The following is a 22,088-nucleotide window of genomic DNA, read 5'->3' on the forward strand; positions in this document are numbered from 1 at the left end:
AAATTATACTTACCTTACGTTAGCCTTTATGCATTTTCACTCTGATGTTAATCATTATCATTAAGATATAACAGATCAATGTGTTGATTCTTATTTTCTGATTTAATCTCTGTAAGGATAAAAAAATGTAATGCGAGCTGCACAATAAAAAAATAATCGGATAAATTTTGCGAAATATTCAGTGTTGGCACACAGTCACTTGAGTTACTTTTTTTTGTCACTTCTTTCAACAAATTAAAAAATAGAACCCAAGGATTTCTGCAATTTTTTGTTTTTTAAAAATTTATTTAAATTATTTTAAATTCACCTTTAAATCTTTAAAATTTCCTTGAAATCCACTCAACTTAATGGGTTTTTTTTTTTAATTAAAACTTTCGTTTAGTTTACCCTGATGACTTTTAATTCTTATTCAATAAATGTATTCACTCCTATTTTTCTGAAACTATTGGAATTTTCTCGGATTTTCAAATTTTCGTTGAATTTTTTTAATTCAACCCGCACACTTTTAAATTCACCTTGAATTCTTATGGATTCTTATGGATTATCTTATCTTATGGATTCTTATGGATTATTTTAGCTTATTTTAGCTTATTTTAGCTTATTTTAGTTTATAGCCTATTTTAGATTTTTCCAGTTTTTTTGGAACTCATCCTGAATTCTTATTAATTTATCCCGAATTAAAAAAAATTTGTTTTAATTTACACTGATTTTTGTATTTCCTTTAAATTCACTAAATTATACTTAATTCGTTGAATTTTTTGTTAGTTTTTTTATTCACCCTGTAGTTTCACGAATTTCATGAAATTCTTTCAAATTCTCCCGCATTTTTCTTAATTTATTCCAAATATAACGAATTTAATTAATTTGCTTGAAAATGATCTAATTTGACTCGCATTTTATTTTATTCACTTTTTTATTCACTTCAATTCTTCTTAATTATCTCAATTGTATTCAATGAAATGGATTTTTGTTTAGTTTTTATTGAAATTTATCTGATGTCTTTTAAATTTACGTTGCATTCTTGAGCATTTTATCCAATTCTCTTGAATAACCTCGAAATTTTTTAGATTTACTCCAATATTACTGATATCAGTGAAATATTTTTGATTTTTTTCATTTCACTTGAATTTTTATAAATTTCATCGAAATCTTCTAATTTCCCTTAAATTCTTCTAAACTGACTTAAATTTTACAACCTTCTCTGCTAAATTTACATATATTCCAAAATTTATATGGACATTTCTGTAAGTATTAAAAAAAAAAAGTTAGCAATATTTTAACAGAAGACTAAATTGTAAATTTATTAGAATTTTTCTTCGTGTTTAAAATTATGACTTCAATCACTTGTAGATTATTTTGGAATATGTATCTGAAATTCGAACTGCGGAAGTCGGTAATATTTAGCATGTCTCTGGAATAAAGGATAAAGGCTTCAGTGAAGTTCTGAAATTTTATAACTTTACAGTGGTTACTCGGAAGCAAGAGACGTATCAGAGCTGTTCTATTTTTTTATTGTGAGCAATAAATGAGATCAGAAATGATTGCCCCTTTCGTGTATAAAAGTAGCGATAGGCATCTTTAATCTTTATCGTAGACGTTCTTGTGGTCTCAATTCTTAATTCCTCGATCAATTACAGATAAATAATATCTAGTAATTTTTAAAGAGCATTTATTATTATAAAATCATAAAAATTGGTCACAGTTACAGAGAAAATTTGACCACTACTGATTACTGTTCTATTCAATTCAAAGGATATTTCGAAAATGAAAGATGTAATTTGCTAATTAGTGTTGATGTAATTTGACTGAAAAAGTCTCTTCGTGATACTTGGAAGATTAGTAAAATGAAGCGGACAAATATTCAACTACATCATGTTTATTTCCTATTTCGCCCCAATGACCTTGGCACTTTCAAGGTTTCATGCAGCTTAGCGTGCAGATCAACTATTATTGCTGACCGATTTGGTAATGATCTTACGTAGGAATGGGTCAAGAAACCCTGCTATACTAATATTTTGAACTATACTCGCTAAACAAGTTTAAAACTGTTTCATAATAGTCTAAACTTCCCGGAAAAAATTGTAATGCCGTCAGCCAGACTTGTTAGTTAATTACTAATGGTGGGAAGTCTAAAATATCACTTTTAAAGCAATCTTTTTTTTCCACAGAACGACAAAGGTACGACAAAGAGGGGTATGCCGTATACAAGAGGCGCGGCCATATCCTTCGGTTTTCGCAGGAGACCCACAACGACCGGGATTCCAGTTCCAATAGCGAGTTACAACTCGGAATCGACCATAATTCACCCCAGGTCGAAATCAGCTGGACCAGAACACGATCGAAGGTGCGATGAGGACAACTATCATCAAATAAGAACCCAAAGCTCTTCTTCAGGCCGATCAACACCTCGCCTTGCACCACCCAAGAAGGAATCTTCGGGCCTTGCAGTGCGAACGAATCGATTTGGATTCCGACATCCGCAGGTCAGATATACCGACAAAGTCACTGACGTCTGCACCAGCCACAATGCTAGCCACTTTAATCAGGAAAAGATGCTTCAACAACATGTCTCTCAACAGCAGATAATTCAGCAACAACACCAGGACAATTACAATCTACGGCAAAGTAGAGCACCGCAAGCCTACAACAATCCGCCAATTTCGAAACCTAGACCTTCTCCGGTCAATCATCCTTCCTACAACAATAATCATTTCGAAGATCGGAAGGTTTCTGGAATTCCAGAACCTATCAGCAAGTACACTTTGCAGACGAGTCATTTGCCCCTTCCTCAATATGCAGTTAGGGTCAACGAATCGAATTCTAAAATTGCGAAAACAGCAGCTAATCAGAGCAGGAAGGTGTCTACAAACTCCAGAGGATGTTCGAGTTCTAAGGATGGATCTGGTACCGAGGATTCTGGAGTTGGGAGTCATCATGGCTATTCAGACGAAACTGACATGGCTCGAGGTCTTGATTTTATCGATAGTAGTCCAGCAGGAAGTAGGCGAGGGTACATTAGACCGAGGAATTTAAGAATGGTAGTCACAGGGAAGAGTTTTGATGTGAGAGATGTGGATGATGATAGCACTGTGACTGAGATTTCCGTGATCCCCCTTCCAAAATCTTTTGCTACTCCTGCTAATTTGAATACCGGGTTGGTGAGGGAAAGAGCAACTCACTATCAAAGGATTCTGAACAAGGACAATAGGTACACTGATTCGACTACCTCTATGTCGACAACATCATCTGAGGGTTATGATGAAGGTCTGGGAGAGGAGAAGGTCTACAAAGACCTTTCTGAAAGACAAAGACGTTCCGATAAGATTCCATCCATCAAGTCTGATTTCAGTCCACCAAGTTCAGATGATCCAGAGTATGGACATGGTGAGGCCATGGCGGATGAGTATTCGTTAAGTTCCAGCGAAGAATGTCAGAGGACCAGTTCCACCGAGCAGTTGAAGACTATTTCGAACGCAGCCAAAAACGGAACTCTTCCTAAAAGTACTTTGAGGTCAGTGCTTCTTACGATTGAAGACCCGGCGTTTGCGGCAGTTGCCGCGACAGCAACGACGCTCATTGATGACGAGACTTCTCCAGTGGATAGTCTTTTTGATAGTCCAACAGTCAGTATTACACATTCAGATGGGAAGACGAAGAAGGAAAAGGATTTGGATAAATCGCCGAATAATGATGATGATTGTCCGGGAACGCCTACGAACGCATCGAATTCATTGAGTTTGTCGGAAGGGAGGGAATACTTTGATGATGAGATTGAAGACCAACCTGGATTGGTTTTTGATGAAACCTTGAGAGCTCCGACGGAGGGAAGGTCTAGGGCTGGTAGTCAAGCGCACACGGAAAATAGCCAGACTGTGATCGAGTCTACGCCAAAAACAAGTGAGTATTAGTCTTTTGGAATACATTGATAGATTTAATTTAATTTTTATGGTAGTATTTGTGAGCCAATAGGTTTCAATTTTCATATCCCAAAATATTTGCTATGCGTCAATAATTTATTACAGAAAATTAAACAATTTCAACAGAAAAGATTTAACCCTCAAAGTGCATACATCGTAAAAGTCACGGTAAAGTGCATCGTGGGTGTTCAACACCCCAGCGTATTTAATCATGTATTGTTTAACCCCTATTGCATATTTTGTCACAATAAAATTATCCGATATAGTTTAAGATATCATTTATAAGGTAGAGTTGATTTTATAGCCATTTATTTATTTTAAGTTAAGTTTGTTAAAAAGATTATTGAAAAAAGTGAAAAAATGGGTTTTTTACCCAAGTTGAAAAGTCAATTTTATGATAAAATGATGAATCAGATTTTTGCTTTCAAATCGATTTTTTATTATAACTGTATGTTAAGAATTATATTTTATTCAACACGTCCACAGTCTGCTTTCGCATGACGCGATGCCGTAAGTTATAAGCCATCTACAAAGAAAAAAAGTATGAAATAATCGAAAAAAATTATTATTTAACTTCATAAGATGTACTTACGTTAAAAAGTAAATAAAAACGAATCAAATTAAAAAAAGATGTGCTCCAAAATTAGTTTTTCACTTACGAAGTGCACACTGGGTGTTAGATACCCCACGATTTTTTACCTCCACTTTCAACAGCTGCTGCTAGTAGATTGACGCTTGACACAATATACTAAACGACTTTACTTACAGTTAGTGTCTCCAACTAAAGCTAGATGACGACACTTATTCAATTTTTTCGAATTAAGTATGGTTTATAAGAGTTTGAAAATTGCTTGGGGTATTGGACACCCACAATGCACTTTAAGGGTTAAACCAAAAGGTCCTAAAATTCCCTTAGAAGAAGAAAAATGTTTTGGTTAATCTACTTACAAAAACTTGTAAAAATGAAGACAATTTCAATATAAATTTAATATTACTGTTTAATATAAATATTTAATGATAATATTGATTGAAAATTGACCTTTTTTCTTTAAAAATCATATATTAGTTTGTCTGCTAATAATAATTTAATAATAAAGGGCGTCTACCTTGCCCAGAAAATCTCGAAAATCTGGAGTTGTCAGGGAATTTTTATATACCCGGAAAAACCGGGAAATGACAGGACCTATTTTTTAAATTCAGTAAATATTTTCGAGAGCTTGCTTAATTTTTTTAAACTGTAATATGAACATAAAGAACAATAATTTTCATTTGTAAAGTAGCTTTATATTACTGTATTTAATTATTTTATTGATTTTTTTAAACTAAATTTTTTATTGAAGATTGAACTACAGTGAAACTCTTTTATACCGCCGATTTTGGGGCTGACCTTGAGTGTGAATTAACTCATTGTAGCCCGCTCCGCTTTTGTTTGTTCGCTCTTGACTGCTCGCCTAAGTGACAACCGTTGACCCCGCGGCCCCCGCGCAGTTCCTGTTATACCTACCTACGGCGCGGCTTCAATTCTCGGAATGGCTATAGAAGGGAGGGCTATTGAAGTGTTTCACTGTATTTCTATTTTTAGTTGAAAATGGATCGTTTTTCGTTAAAAATTCCATTATCTGGTTGAGAATTGATGTATTTTGTTAAAAATTGGTTCGTTTTGGTTAAAAATTCATATTGCCTCTTTTAGTTGAATTCAACTCTTTTTGGTTCAAAATTAAAATCTTTTTGTGTAGAAATATCAAAAATTCCATTTCCGCTTAGAATTCATCTGTTTTATAATTAAAATTTAATTACTTGGTTGAAAGTTAAACTCTTTTATTAAAAATTTAATTTTTTTGTTGAAGTTTCATTATTTTAATTGAAAATTTATTTTTTTGGTTGAAGTTTCATTATTTTAATTAAAGATTTTTTTTAATGAGCTATTTTATTGAAAATCCGTTTTTTCCGGCCAATGTAATATTGTTGAATATTGAGTATTCAGTTAAATATTCCATCATTCTAGTTACAAATTCATCTCGTTGATTGAAAATTAATTTTTTAAACTAAAAATTTAATTTTTGGTTGAAAATTAACCTTCTTGGTTGAGGATTCAATGATTGCAGTTAAATATTCATAATTTTAGTTGAAAAGTCATATTTTTTGTGTCAGATTCAACTATACTAGTTGAATAGTCCGCCATTTTAGTTGAAAATTCATCTCTTTGGTTAAACATGAATTTTTTAACTCAAAATTTGACTTCAATTTTTGGTTCACAATTGCATCTTTTTGGTTAAAAATTTAATTTTCGCAGTTGAAGATTCATAATTTCAATTTAAAATTCACCGCTTTGGTGAGAAATCGATTTTCTTAACTAAAAATTTAACTATACCATTTGTGGTTGAAAATTGATATTTTTTAGTGGAAAATTCATATATATATATATATATATATATATGTATTTTGTTTAAATTATAAAAGTATATAGCAAAAATTTGTTTCTTATTATTTAAATAAATTTAAAATATTTTTTGTAATTATGTTCTTAGTATTATTTAATTAATTAATGGTGTATTTGAGAATATCTTTTAATATAATTTATGGAAGCTTTCTAAATTGGGCATAATTATTGAATTTATAGAAACTAAAAAAAACTATGTATAATAAACTCACGAAACTCTATAAATATTTTGAATCAATTGTTTTAAAAATTGCGAAATATTTTAATCGCTCTGTATTATAAAAAATTATACCTGGAAAAAACTTGAGGCACCTGAAGAAAATCGAATTGCTAAATAATTACTATTACTATTTTTCAGCTCTCTTTCAACCTAAAAGTGTGGAGAACAGTCCTATGCATATGCGCAGAGTAACCAGGGCTGGAAGCATCGACACTTTGTCTTCATGTGAATCAATTGCCTCCGATGATTTAATGTGTGATTACGAAAGAAGTGATGCCAGCTCATATGGAGATACAACGCACCGGTAATTAAATTTAAATACTATAAAAAATACTTTCGTGCTAACAATAATTTCAGTTTTTCAAAATTCACAGTGTTTCCCCAATTTCCCTATTCTCCTACGTTTTTGCTTGTGAAGTTCCTCTTTTTTCTCTTGTTCTCGGAAAACTTCTTCTTATTCCTCCCTTTCTCTTAAAACAGATGATATTTTGAAACATAACTGTTCGTTTTACATCTACAAAATTGTTCTATTTAAAACTGAAATATGCTACCGGAAGTAGTTAACGTTTTTTTTTATCATACGAAGTTATGTATTATATTGAATTTAAATTTGTTAAATGTGACTAATTTCCAACTAAACTATTTAGGATGTAAATGAAATTTTTAACTTGTTTTTTTTTTATTGTAATAGGGTTTTAACTATTTTTCGATTATATGAATATGTACAATTGTATATGAATGAGCGTTATGTATTCTAGAAAACGCAAAACATAATTTTAAATGATTTAGTCATTTTTCCTAACGTCATGAAATTGTTCGATTAGACCAAAATTCATAGAAGAATTACAAGATTTACTACTGATCTTAAAGGCATTTTTCGATTGAAAACAAATTCGAACACAGATTTTTAAATAGTTTATATTTTTAATATTAGGAAATAAGAAGCCAGGGACGAATTTTATTTGATAGTTTTTTTTGTTGAGAGAGAGAGAGAGAGAGAGAGAGATATTTAGCACATAATTATATTTAAAATATATTTATGGAATTTCAAAGAATTCCTACATAATCTAATGGATTTTTATGATTTCCAAAAATTTCAAGAGATTTTAAGTGATTTTAATGAATTTATAGAGAACTGTAGGTATTTGATAGATTTTAAGTTATTTTAAAATAATGCGCCTGTATTTTATTCAATCGGGTTTTAAAGAAATTTTAAATGAATATTTATCATTTAATTTATATTTATAGAATTGAAAAGTATTTTTATTTATTTTAATGGAGTTTTGCGATTTCAAGGGATGTTAAGGAATTTCTAGAGAAGCTTAATCTTATGTTAATTATAGTAAGAATGAAATAACAAATCATGGACAGAAACATTCTTGATTATAAGAACGATTTAAACACGTACTATTATATTTTGGTAGCTATTTATATTATACATTTAAAAAAATTTTTTTTTGGTTAAAAATCGATCTACAATTTGGTGGAAAATGCGACAATTTTTTATTGAGATTTAATCATTTTTGTTTAAAAAGTCGACCATTTGGTTAAAAATCCATCTATCCTTATTGAAAGTTATATTTTTTTGTTGACAAATTCATCTTTTCCATGCTAAAAGTTACTTGGGTTTTAAAAAATCCAGCTTGTTAGCTTGAAAACTCAACGCTTTTCTTGAAAATTTTGCTCTTGTAGTAGAAAATTTTTTGTTGCTAAAAATGTAACTGCTTTATTGAACATTAATCTGTTTTGCTTAAGGATTCAATCAAAAGTTATTTTTATTATTTTTTTGTTGAAATATCAACTATTAGATTTTTTGTTGTTAATTCATCTTTTTTTATTATTGAAAATTCAAGTATTTTGGCGAAAGCTCGTTTTTTTATTGGTTGAAAAGTAATTGTTTTAACCGAAAATTTAACTATTCCATTTTTTGTTTAAAATTTATCTTTCTTATTTAAAAATTCATCTGTTTGCATAAAATTTCATATCTTTGGTGGAAAAATGAACTATTTAGTTGGAAGTTAATATTTTTTTTTGAATATTGATATTTTTAACTGAAAATTTAACTATTCCATTTTTGATCGAAAATTGAGCTTTTTAACATGAACCTTCAACTACTACTTAGTTAAAAGATAATGTTTTTTTTTAATTCAACCATCTATTTGGTTAAAAAATTACCTATTTTGTTCAAAATTCGTAAAAATTTAACGATTAAATTTTGGGTAGGAAATCGATCTTTTGCAGTTGAAACTTCAATTATTTGATGAGAACTCATTCACTTTGTTTAAAAATTTTTTAATTTTAATTTAGTCTTCTTGGTTGAAGATTTAAATATACTTAGTTTAAAGTTGTATTTGCTAAAAATGCATTTTTTGGTTAGAATATTCATCATTTCAGTTCAAAATTCATCTCTTTGTTTAAAAAATTAACTTTTTTGTGGAAAATCCGTTTCATATTGTATTTAATATTTTACCTACAAAAATTTTATTTAACAGTATTTATTCCCTTATTCTTTCCATATTTTCGTGTTAAATCTTATCATCTCTGTTTTGAGGATATTATGGGCTGTGAAGTCTGTGGTTGAATGTTATAATCTTTAGTATCGAAATTTTTAACATCTATTTTTCTCCGTGAACTTAGTTTAGAAAATTCTAGTTTAAACAAATGTAGCTAATCTTTATTGAAATTTATTTCTAAAGACATTATTAATTAATTTACTCATATGGTCACATTTTTTTTAATTTCAGAATTCATTCCATGCACGATGACGATGATGTTAATGAATTGCTGGATCTAGAAGCACAAAGTGAAGAAGTGATGAGAGAATGGTCTTCTTTAATAGGAGTCCATCATGCCAATTCCAATTCTACTAATAACAATGCAAATTCTGGCATCAACAACAATAATCCCACGACAGAATCAGGGTATGTACAGATTTAAGTCCTGATACTGAATTCAAGTTCGTAAATGTTTCGGCAGATATGTTATAAATTTGTTAATTTAGAAAAAACTAGTATATTTATTAATATTTGATCAATAATATATTTTTTAAATCAAAATTATTAAATATTTGTGAAAAAGGAAAAGAATCATTTACGAATTTACCTTTGCCATTTTTGTTTGCTTGTGTGTAAATTGAATTTTTTTTGCTAATTGTGTATCCAAAGTTTTGATTTGTTTGCTGGTATCCTGAATTTATGTGCTTTTTTAAAGTTGTTTCTATTAGAAAAGGGTTGCCAAGGGTTGTGGGGTCTTAAAATGTTTTGAATTTATGTGAATATTAGATAAAAATAAGTTGGCTTCCTAGTATAAAAATCCAAAAATGTTTGAAGTATTGCAATATAAATTAAGTAGTTTTATAAATATCTACTATTTTATTTGTTGTATTTATCAATTATTGTTTGAAATTTCATATAGTTTAAGAGTGGTTTCTGTTTTCTGATTCTCATCTACGCTTATTAAATTTATATTATAAATTTTATAAATTTAAACTTTTTGTCACCGCTATCCCATGTTAAAGTGGGTCGATAGTTATACAATCGTATCTCTCCACTTGGTGGCAGCACATTTCCCAATTGCGGAACATCGATTTAGTGAAAGGAAATGATTACGGCAACACTAATTTTTTCTGAATATTAAGTATGCTAAACTGCAGCTTCTTTTTTAGGTGTATCTATTTTATTTTCATTAACTAGTAACTTTTAATTGTATCTATCATTTCGTTAAATTTATAACAATAAATTTATTGAGACATGTTAAATTTTTTTTAAACTAAATTTATCACATTTTTTAATTCATTGTTGTCGGTTTCATTTTCTGGAAAATTTAGTATATAGTTAGATATTTACCGGAAGTGGATTCAGCAAGAATTTGAAAGTATGTAGCTATTTGATTTTTATAATAATTGCATCAATCTCAGAAATCTTCAATCAAGAAAGTCTTCATTTTTCTAACTCGTCGAATTTTACGAGATTTGAATATTAGAGGTGCTGTGCTGAGAAGACAATAATTATAATCACTATTGCAGCGAATTTAAATCTAATAAGTCTCTAGGAAAAATTTAGTTTTAAGTTTTAAGAGGACATTTTAAGATATTTGAGACATCCGAGGAGAAATCGTACGTATATTGTATTTGGAGTTTGAACTAAGTAAAATAAAATAGGATTCTAAACAGGAGAAGGTCTCCTCATAGATATATGGTTTGCGTGCTGGATTTCTGTTTAAACTCATAAAATTATCGTTCATTGTCTCTATGACATAAGGATGAAAGTCTCGCCTACTATCAAATCATTTTCTTGCAGCCTATTGCGTTTCAAGACAATTTATCGATTAAATATACGTAAAAGGCCAAATGCTTGGAAATAAACAGGATAATAATTTACGAAAGGAATAGTTATCCAAAATGATATATATTTTTAATAGGTAATAATTGGAGCCATTTGTCAAAAAAGGGCCTAAATACTAAAATCTCGATTTCGAAAAAAAGTTAATAGGCGTAAGTTTGAATTAATAAACATATATATTTTTGAATTAATGCTAATAAACTCTTATATATCACGTTTACTGAATATTTAACTTCATTTCAAATTAAATTAACAATAGTTCAATTTTCATCGAAATTGTTGAATTTTTAACTAAATACCACAAAAAGTTACATTTAAATATAAATATAAATTATAAATGAAAAATTTTCGAATTTAACCAAAAAAGATGAATTCTCAACGAAACATACAATAGTTGATATTTCAAGCAAAAACGACAAAATTTCAACCAACAAATGTTAATAAAATTAATTTTCAAAAAAAAGCGAACAACTTTTCAACAAAAGAGTTCAGTTTTAAACCAATAAAATGAGTTTTTAACCGAGTTCTTCAACTTTTAACCAAGTATTTGAATTTTTAACAAAAAAAGATACATTTTCGACTTAAAGCGTCAATTGTCAGGCAAAAATGGAGTAGTTAAATTTGCAATTAAGAACGTTAATTTTTTAACTAAGAGAAACTTATTTCCAACAAAATAGTCAAATCTTCAACCAAATAGTAAAAATTTTATCTGAAAGAAATTAATTTTGTACCAAAAATATCATAGCTACCTTCTCAATGAAAAAAAATTAACTCTCGAAAAAAAGGTGAATTTTCTTATTGGGTTCTATTAATGCAGTTCGTACTTAATATGGGAAATGTTTAAAATGGAAATGTAGGAAAAAAGAGGACTTTCATAAAAAGTGGTTCAGAGGGAAGTGGGGGAAAGATCATCAAGTATGTATTTAGAAGCCTGACTTGTGAAATAAGACCACTAATTTTCATTTTTTCAACCATTTCCAAAAAATTTCATTCACATATATATTTCCCTCAAAAAACATGCTCCTCCCTAACACTCTGTCAGTGTGCTTTAATTCCAGATTGTGACATTTCAGGAAAATCTGGAAAATTAAGTCTATTTATCGATCGTTTTGTGTTAAGTCACAAGTCTATAAGCGACCTATAAAAATTCGTGCTACATTGTCATGATAGTCGTAGCAAGAATATATTTTTATTCGTTGGATTAACTTGTGTCTTAAACTTTTAATATTTGAATTTACACTTTGAATTAAAAGCCCTTCGTTTTAAAACGCGCTTTTATGATGTTTAATGGCAAAAGCTTCGCAAATAATTGAATTTTCAACCAAGAAGATTAATTTTCTGCTTAAAAATAAAACACGAATTCTCAGAAAAACATACATTTTTAACCAATTAGTTCATCAATTTTCAACCAAATAGTTCAATTTTGATACTGGAAAATATAAATTATTACTACAAACTAGAATAGTAACATTTGAATTTAAAAAATTCATTTACAAGAAAACGAACGAGCTTGTTGCAAAGAAATTTAATTTTATACCAAATTGTTGAGTTTTTAAGCTAAAAAGATGAATTTTCAACCAAGTAGTTAAACTTTCAGTTAAAAAATTAATCTTTATTTAAAAAAAAACTCATTTTTATCAAAGCAGTTCAATCTTATACCAGAGAGATGAATTTTCTACAAAAATTATGAATCTTCAAAAAAAAAAAAAATAATAATAATATTTCAACCAAAAATTTTTATTTTAAGTTAAAACTAGTTCATGATAAACTCTCAACCCGAAAATATGAATTTTTAAGAAAAAATATCATTTGTTACCACCACATATTGATGGTTAACTTGAACTTGACATTTGCATTTTAACTAAAAAATATGAAATTTCTACAAAAAGAGTTGAATTTTCAAGCACAAAGTTCTTTTGTCTGGAAAAATTTTAAACTGAAAAGGATGGCTTTTAAACGAAATTGTTAAAGTTTGAACAAACAATTCAATTTTGAACCAAATAATACCATTTTTAACCATAAAATATGAATTCTTAAACTGGGATTTAATAGTAAACTTTTTAACCTAAAAGAGTGAAATTTCAATTTAAAACAGATTAATGTTAATCAATTAATGTGAAAAGATAAATCTTCTACCATAAAACATGAATTGTCATCAAAATTGTTGAAGTTTAAATGAAAAAGAACGAATTATCTACAAAATTTTTGAATTTTCAACCCTAAAATATGATTTTTTAACTACAATAAAATTACCTTTCTAGAAAAAAGTTTTATTTTTACGGTAGTAGTAGCTTGATTTTGTTAAAAAGTTAATTTTCGATCGAATAGTTTAGTTTTGTAACAAATTGTTGAATCATCAACCAACCTGATTAATTTAGACCCAAACAGCTGCTTTTTTAACCAAAAAGGATACATGTTCCACCAAGAAGATTAATTTTCGACCAAGAAAGAAGAGTTTTTCACAAAATACATAAATTATCAACTGGAAAATATCAATTTTTAATTTAAAAAACTATTAAAATACAAATATTTTTAAAATATAATAAAATAAAGAAATTGATTTTTAATTTCGAACCAAAAGTGATGTAGTTACATTGTTAGCTACAAAAATTAATTTGAAACTGACGAAACCAAAAAAAATTGTAACAAAAGAGGGGAATTTGCAAGCAAAATGATGAATCTTGAAAAAATGAATTTTCAATCGAAGAGTTGAACCCAAAAGATGATTTTTTTAACTCGGAATATTAATTAAATGAAAATTTAATAAGTAAATTTTCAACGAAAGAGACGAATCAACCCCAAATAAATGAATATTCAACAAAGTAGTTCTACTTTTAATCAAGTATTTGAATCTCTGACGAAAAATATAATTTTTTAATACTAGGCTTTTAAACCAAAGTAGTTAATTTTTCTTGTTGAATGTTCTCTTGAATGTTATCTAAGTTCTTAACGTTACTTCCACTGACTCTCCGCCCCATCCCCTGTTACTCCCTCCCCTCCTCGTATTGATAGCGTAGTTTAAGAGCGGCTCCTATGAGGCTTCAGAGTGTTATTTCTGATACAGAATTCTTTGTTTAAACTATTCTTAATCCTCAAATGTACTTTTTTTTATGCTGTTTCTGTCAAAATATTTTCTAATAGTGCTATTGTGTGGTTTTTTTGTATTTGTGGCTCTAGCTCTTTTTTGTGTCCATAGTTTTGTTCTCCCCTATCCATCTGAAAAGTATATTATGTGTACAGTAAGTCCAGCTCAGTCCAGCTCACTATAATGTGAAATATGCTCCCTCCACTTTATTTGTCGGTAAGGTTCAGCGCAGCCGGTGCCGGTGGTTCAACGCGATCGTGTTCGCGAGCCAGTTGAGTGCCAGTTGCCGAGGTGCATGAAAGGGCATTCTTTTCGTAACTGGCGGATGCATTCTTCTTATTTTTATTAATAAAATACAATAAAATAAACAAATATGAATTAAAAATAATTCAAATTAAATTGATTGAAACAAAGTCGTGAATGTGAGTTGCGTTCGTGAGCCGGAAAGTGTGGAAACTAGTGTCAGTGTCTTGAAATAATGCCCAATGTTTGTGTTGTTGAAGTCGATGACTAATTTATAGAGCAGGTTTTTCGTTGCAATATTGTTATTGCAAAATCATTTTATCAGAGAGCTTGATGAAATATTTAGATATTTTTATTAATCACATTACTGTGTCTAATCGTCCCGAAAAATTGGGCGAGTTGGAAAAGGGGATGGCCAACTCGTCCCGAAAATTCGGGACGACGAGACACGACGTAATCAAATAAGAAACTAGAAAAATTGAAATGAGCGTTTATTAAATGGGATATATTGATAATTTCATTATAAATGATTTAAATGAATGCCATATAATTTTTTTTGTATTCATTTTTTTAATATAATTTTTTATTAGAGTTTGATTTAGATTGTTTACTTAAAGTGGACATGGATTGTCACTTTCATAGTTATCTCTTGTTAATCTTTTTGTAGAGTGTATACATTTGGTAGCTAATAAAACCTTTTTTTAAAATAAAAAACCTGATAGTGCAAATCGTCTTTCCTCGTAATGTTGTTACGCTTCTTCCGTTTTGTTACGTTGCATGTTCTGCATTCCATTTTCCAAAGAACAAGGTCGGCTTACTCCATCTTCTAGTAAACTTATTCAAAATTGTTGCTAAATTTATTGCAATAATAATTTAATACATTTGAATGAATAAAATAATCGATATTTGAGTATAACATTGCACAGGATGGCCGCAGTTTAGAGAAAACCTAAAAATCAGGAACTTTTTTTGGTTTAATAAAAGTCAGCGAAAGTTTGGTACTTAGAAAAAAAATGGCAAAATTCAGGAAATTCAATCCAAAACACACGGCCACTTTTATTACTTTTTTCCCGCTTCTTTCGTCACTTTTTGAAGGTAAAGTCACTTTTTAAAATAAAAAAATTACTTTAATAACTTTTGTTTCAATAAATTAACCCATGGGTTAACCAGTATTGAATTCAGGTCTTTATCTTTTTTTTTTAATTTTCATGAATTATTTAAAAATGTTTTAAAGTATTCTAAAAGATCTCAAGGAATTTTTAATAGATTACAATAATTTGAAGGTATTCCAAAGGATTTTCAAAGTTTCAGGGTATTTTGAAAAAAAATTCAATAGATTAACAAATTCTCAAGGAATTTTCAAGGAGTTGAGTGATTTGAAATTATTTTAAAAAATTTGCATGAAACTTTAAATAATTTCCTAGAATTCCAGAAGATATTGAACGGTTTTATAGTACCTATAAGGTTTAAAACTAATTTGGAATTCACCCTGAATTCGCCCTGAATTCTTATTTCGTTGTTTTGAATTCTTGGAAATTCTCTTTATTTAAAATTCGTTTATTGTAATTTTCCCTGATATCCCTTAAACCCACCTTGAATTCTTAGGTATTCCATAACATTCTTTTGAATTCTTTTGATTTTTTTAAATTGATTTTAAACTTACGGAATTCAATACATTTTTTCTTATTTTTGACTTGTTTTTAATTTAATTTTTTTAACACGTTTCAAAATATTATCAATTTCATAAAATTTTTCTCATTCCTCTTCAATTACCCTGAAGTCCACTCAAATTTCACTGAAGTCGATGGTATTTTTTGGACTAAAAAAAATTATTCCATTTATAAGAGATTTTATATTACAAATGTTACAAGCTTATAATTTTGGTCTTTAAATATTAGTGGTCTGGGAATATGAAAAATTAAAGAAAGTCAGGGAATTTTTAAAATTAATTTTTGCGGACACCCTGATTGTACTAGGAAATTGTAAAGCTTCTTTGCTAAAAATGAGTTTACTAGACGATGGAAAATAAGAAAACAATAAAACATAGAATCAGTGTAAATTGAAATATACTTATTTTCCTCAGAGAGGAAATGAATTTCAAACAAAAAACTTTAGTTATTTTATTTTATAGGCTGTAGACACTGAAATTGAAATTGCAACATTCTCTTTTATCATGGTGACAAGTAATAAGAAAAATTATGTCTCTGCGGTTTGGTTTCCCACTCGCGAATGAATATTTGCAAACTTTAAATAGAATTTCAATATTCTTTAAAATTACGCCAAGTGTATGCAAGTTTCATTGGAAACGTGTCTCACCAAAACGGGATGCTGCTACTGAATTAATTAATGCATTCAAAATGATAATCTTCTCTGAGGAAAATATATTTTACAAACTACTTTTGAAGTGTAACCTTCTGCCGTCTCGCCCGCTAATTTATGGCTATTTGTTGGTTGGCAAAATATTTTTAAAGCAGTAAAATTGAATGTAAGGCGCTCTCAAGTTTTTTTAATTTAAAACTTCGAAATCAAATTATAGAATCAATCCAGAATTGTGCAATTTTTTTTGCAAACGGTTGCATCAATTTCCAATCGTGTACATTCACTTGTATTAATTGGAAATCGCAATTGTGAAATCAGTTTATGTTGATCGAAGTTCGAAGATACTTGCCGCTCGAAGAAATCTTTTTCTGCTTTTAAATCCAATGCCTGACTTCTATAATAAAATAAATATCTACGATTTGAAAGCTACCTCTATCAAAAATCACCCAGCTGATGAATTATCCATCTCATATAAAATATTTAATATACATCAAGAGTCTATAAATAGTCGCAATCGATTTCATTTATAGTATACTCTCATGGGTGGATAACATTACTCGTGGTGGCTTTTCTGTAGGGTCCGCTTTGATTCGTCGTGTCAAGCAAATTAAAATAGAAAAGAAATGATTGCAAAGTTTCATGGATGGCTGAGTGATTATTGAGGCGGTATTTTGTGTTCTAGAGCGCTAATAAAGCGAGTCAAGCAATTACAAATCGCTGATGAGGATGCTTTGGATGGTGACTACTATCAGCTGACTTATCCTAACTAGCAACTACTTCATCGGTCTTGCCAACTAACACCTACTAGGAAAAAAACTAACACCGACTCAGAAAAAGCAAGCACCGACTAAAAAATTACCAAGCCCTACTAACCATAATCCCGATTTCCCAGATATTGCACACGGCCATGAAAAGTTGGAAAAGCAAACAGGAAATTAAAATTTAGGATACAAAATGTACAGGCCGTAGTGCAAAATTTCATTGCAATTTAAACCTCAACTAAAATTAGAAAGCAACAAAAATTGAAATTTGCAATCGAGCTCTCCTCAGCGGAATTGCAAATGTAACCATCACTCAGGATAAATAACCAGGAAGAAAAGTGAAACGTATTTTTCCAATTTCATATTGTGGGCAATTATAGTTTGAACTAAAAGTTTAATCCAAAATTCAGGAGTGTTTTTGTGCTTGATATAAAATATAAAAATATTTAAAATAAGCTTAAAAAATGCACTTGATGCATGATTAACTTCCATCTTATATTTAAAAATTACAAGGTATAATTAACATCTTCCAAAGAGAGACTTTAATTTTGAAACACATGTTATTCTAATTAGAAGAATATTAAAGGATAAGTTATTACAAATTTCTAAATATACATTCCTACACTAAATAATGAATTATACACTTTTAACAACCGTAAGACAATTAAAATTACGTAATTACTAATAAGATAAAAATTCTTAAATATTTGGAACCTCTTGGTTTCTAAAACAGACATAATAGTTTGATACCGATTTCCGGCCTCCTCCTTAATCCGTTCCGATTAAATTTTTACAATTTTTCAAAGCATTTATATGAGTATAAAATTTGTTAGACTAATGACGATAATAATCGATCCTTCCACGGTACGCGTAATTACATAAGCTAGTTTATAGAACTTCCTATCCGGATTCCAATTTCGATAAAAAAGAAACAAAATCTGAACAAAAAAATTCAATTGAAAAGAATCCGGCACGTGTCAATAAGAAAGGGCTTCGCAGAAAAGATATTTATATTAAAATATTAAAATTTGAGTAAATTCATCAATGCCTACCAAGCCCTAAAAAATGTAGTCTTAGATTAGCGCTCGAATTAAGGAACAAAAAATTGGATAAATTAGCATTAATATTGCAATGAGAATAATTATAATCTAAATTAAATCAATGTTAGATTAAAAATTGCGGCTTGATATTTTAATTTTCCATTAATTAAGCTTCCTTAGTTGCAAAAGTAATAATAAAAGTGAATGAAACGGTAGTAGTGGATCTAAATTTGCTTTCGACTTTGACCCATCAGTGAAAGAAGATGAAATTCGGATGATGAATTAGGACCAAGGGACTGTATCCAAGTTGGATTTATTGATAGAAAAAAGTAAACATTGTTGCGAATTTCGAATGGGAGGAGAGACGAGAAAAACGGACGGGACTCCGGAGGCTAGGAAGGCTGGAAAAATTATGAAGGAACCAACGAGTGCAGCCTCCCCTACCAATATGGTTTCTGCCAAAGGGTAAATTTGCACTAATATCTGCATCCTCTATCTTGCCCCTCATTACACGTACATGCGTATAATTCAGGGTGACCGCAGCTCAAAGAAAAATTAGGAAATTTTCTTGATCAGAAAAGTAAGAGAGAAGTCAGGGATTTAATAAAATTTCAAAAGTCAGGGATTTATATAAGAAGTACTTTAAGTAATTATCATGAATAATCATGGCTACCACACAATCACTTTTAGTCGATTTTTGGTCTCAAGTCACATTTTGGTAACTTTCATAAGATAAAGTCCCTATACATTACCCTCCCACTTACCGCACTATCACTGATCACGACTTCCCCTACTCGCTCTGATCCCACTAACGACTTCAAAAAATGCTCACATTCAATGTAACCTATTTAATAAGCTAGTTTCAATTTATGAATGGCTATCAATTCTAGACAAATACGCATATTCTCCCCAAATTGTTTTATATGGAAACACTTATATGCCTTTCCAGTATGTAAAATAAAATAATAACCTCTTAATGCTTTCTGCTACATGTTTCCTCAACTGTACATTTTGACTTTACCTTTTTTCAATAGATTCGACTTTTTAAACCACTCAGATGAGGGTAAACTTCAAGGGGAGAAAGATTTTTGATATGATGGGGGAACTCACCTAACGCGAATCCCAGTCCCAGACAACCGAGATAAGTGGGAGGGTACAAGAAAAATATCAGTTTAATCACTTTTCTGTAAATAAATTAACCTTTAACTGAAGCACTATTAAACTCAGATTGAATAATCTATACCTATTTGAAAGGATTTTAAAGGATTCAAAAGATTTCAGGGTATTTCTAGACATTCTAAGAAATCTTCAAGAGCTTCAAAAAGTGCCGAGGGATTTGAAAAGATTTTAAAGGATTTCGAATGATTTCAAATAATTTGAAATAATTTGAAATATTTTTTTAGGATTCCAAAGATAATAAAGAATTTTTAAGATTTTAGGATATTTTTAGAAATTCCAAGGGATTTTTAATTTATTTCAGTAATTTAATAGAATTTCAAGGGACTTAAAATATTTTAGGGAATTTTAAATATTATCAAAATTTCATGGAATTTCCAAGGATTCAAGGGATTTGAAAAAAATGTTCATGCGTTTGTCAAAATTTCGTTAGAATTTCCGAAGATATGAAACGATTTCCTAGTATTTCAATGATTTTACGGGGGTTTTCAAAGTTTTCAAGGTATTTTAATAAATTTTTCAGACTTTTAGGAAATATCAACAAATTTTTTTGATTTCACGAGATTTTTATAATATTTTAATGAATTTCAAATAATTTATTTCCAAGAAGAGAGGGATCTCGTAGAGTTTCAAAAAGCTTTGATGAGATTTTCAAATATTTTTTGCAATTTATTTGAATTAATTTGGAATTAGCCCTGATTTCATATTACTTTTGTCCTTAATTCTTTGGAATTCCGTAGAGCTCTCTTGAATTAATCTAAATTCTTTCAATTCCACTCAATTAAATGGATTTTTTCAGTTTTCTATTCACCCATTTCAAAATTACCGAATTCAATGTATTTATTATTTTCTTTCAATTAACTTAATTTGTTTTAATTCTTCTTGATTTTTTTTTAGTTTCATCGAATTCTTCCTATGTCCATTAAATTCCGTTTCTTTATTTTAATTTCATGGAAATCAATTGAAACTTTTTCCAATTAATTTGCATTTCTTTAATTTAACTTAAATGGTTTATAAATCTCATGATTGTATTCAAAACTCTTTAAAATTCACCTGAAATTCTTATCAATTTCATTGAATTATTCAAAATTCTTCAAAAGAACATTAGTCACTTTTACTGAATTTTGGATTAGAAATTAGTCAGTTTTTGTCACTTTTTCAATTTAAATAGGTCACATTTTTCAAGTAAATTATAGGCTATAGCAGCCCTGAGAATGAAAATTAAAAAATGCAATTGAAAATTTTTGTATTCCATTTATAAAATACTTTATTGTAAAAATGTCATAAGATTCGAATTTTTATTTTTAATTACTAATGGTATAGAAAAATGAAAAATTAGTTAATGAAAAATCAGGGAAAAGTCATGGAATTTTGGAAATTAAGTTTTGCGGCTACCCTGATAATGTATGTTTCGAGATTCAAAATTCAAATTATGCGTCTCTTAGAAGTTTGAGAGCTTCGTTAATTTCTTTGTTGCTCGGAAATTATGCTAAAATAACTAAAACCGTAGACAAATTTACATTTGATCGAAGCGTCGCACAATCCTTAAAATAGTAGCAGATAGTAATATTACTAGCATGAATTTGTATACATATTTGATCGTAGAGTTGATATTTGAAAATTGATGTGTATTGTAGATGATTGTATGTAATTATATTTGTCATATCGACATATATTAATAGTAATCTCTTATTTTATTTTGCAAGTCAGGGAGCTGACCGGGGAGGCATAGGATAGATTTTTTAAATTATGTATACGCGCCATCTGTAAAGAAATAATAACATTTAAGTTGTTATTTAAATAATGTGTAAAATGTTGTAATTTTGAAAAGAATAAAATATTTTAAAACAATTAAGTAGACACAAAAAATACAAATTAAAAAGGAGAGTCTTTGTGCCGGCTGGCCCCGGCTTGGGGCGAGACGGAACACGTGCTAGGGTGACACGATAAGGGGCCCTTTAAATATTTATTATTTTTGAATTAATAAAGTAAGTTCTCAGTTTTTTATATGGAGTAATGTTACTTATAATTTTTATATACATCGTTATCAACACTGCAATTTTTGGAAAACGTCAAAAAATGTATATTTTTTAAATTTCGAAAAAAAACGTTTTTAAAAGTTTCAAGAGAATAGAAAAAATTCTAATGTTCCTGATAAAAATTCAAATGATTTTTTATTTTCAAATATGAATTTTAAGAGAAAATTGGAAAAGATTTTAAAACATTTCAAATGATTTCCTAAAATTTCAAAAAGTATTTAGAATGTTTAAAAAAAAAAAATTAAAATTTTCCAAGATTACATAATTTAAAAAAGTTTGAGTAAGCCTAATAGATATTTAGAAGTTTTAAAAGGATTAAATAATCGAAAACTTGAAAAGATTTTTGAAAGTTGAAAACAAAATTTTTAATTTTTCAAACGAGTTCAAAAACTTTTTAATAATTTTAATGGTTTCACGCGAAATAAAAAATTATCTTCAAATTTATGGGAAAATGTAAAACAGTTTTTTGTTTTGAAAAATTAATTTTAAGAGTCTATTGCAAAAAATC

General features: G+C 29.1%; 1 protein-coding gene across 6 annotated transcripts in view; it reads left to right on the forward strand.

Annotated features, from left to right (window-relative positions):
- LOC117181683 (putative mediator of RNA polymerase II transcription subunit 26) overlaps nt 1-22,088 on the forward strand; it is a 109,854-nt gene that overhangs the window by 55,304 nt on the left and 32,462 nt on the right. For all 6 annotated transcript variants that reach the window (XM_033374603.1, XM_033374602.1, XM_033374601.1 and 3 more), the window contains 3 exons: nt 2,169-3,897; nt 6,716-6,881; nt 9,322-9,498. In XM_033374603.1, coding sequence (XP_033230494.1) covers nt 2,169-3,897; nt 6,716-6,881; nt 9,322-9,498 — 2,072 coding nt within the window. The remainder of the gene's footprint in view (nt 1-2,168; nt 3,898-6,715; nt 6,882-9,321; nt 9,499-22,088) is intronic.

The sequence above is a fragment of the Belonocnema kinseyi genome, chromosome 10, assembly GCF_010883055.1.
Source record: "Belonocnema kinseyi isolate 2016_QV_RU_SX_M_011 chromosome 10, B_treatae_v1, whole genome shotgun sequence".
Lineage (NCBI taxonomy): Eukaryota > Metazoa > Arthropoda > Insecta > Hymenoptera > Cynipidae > Belonocnema > Belonocnema kinseyi.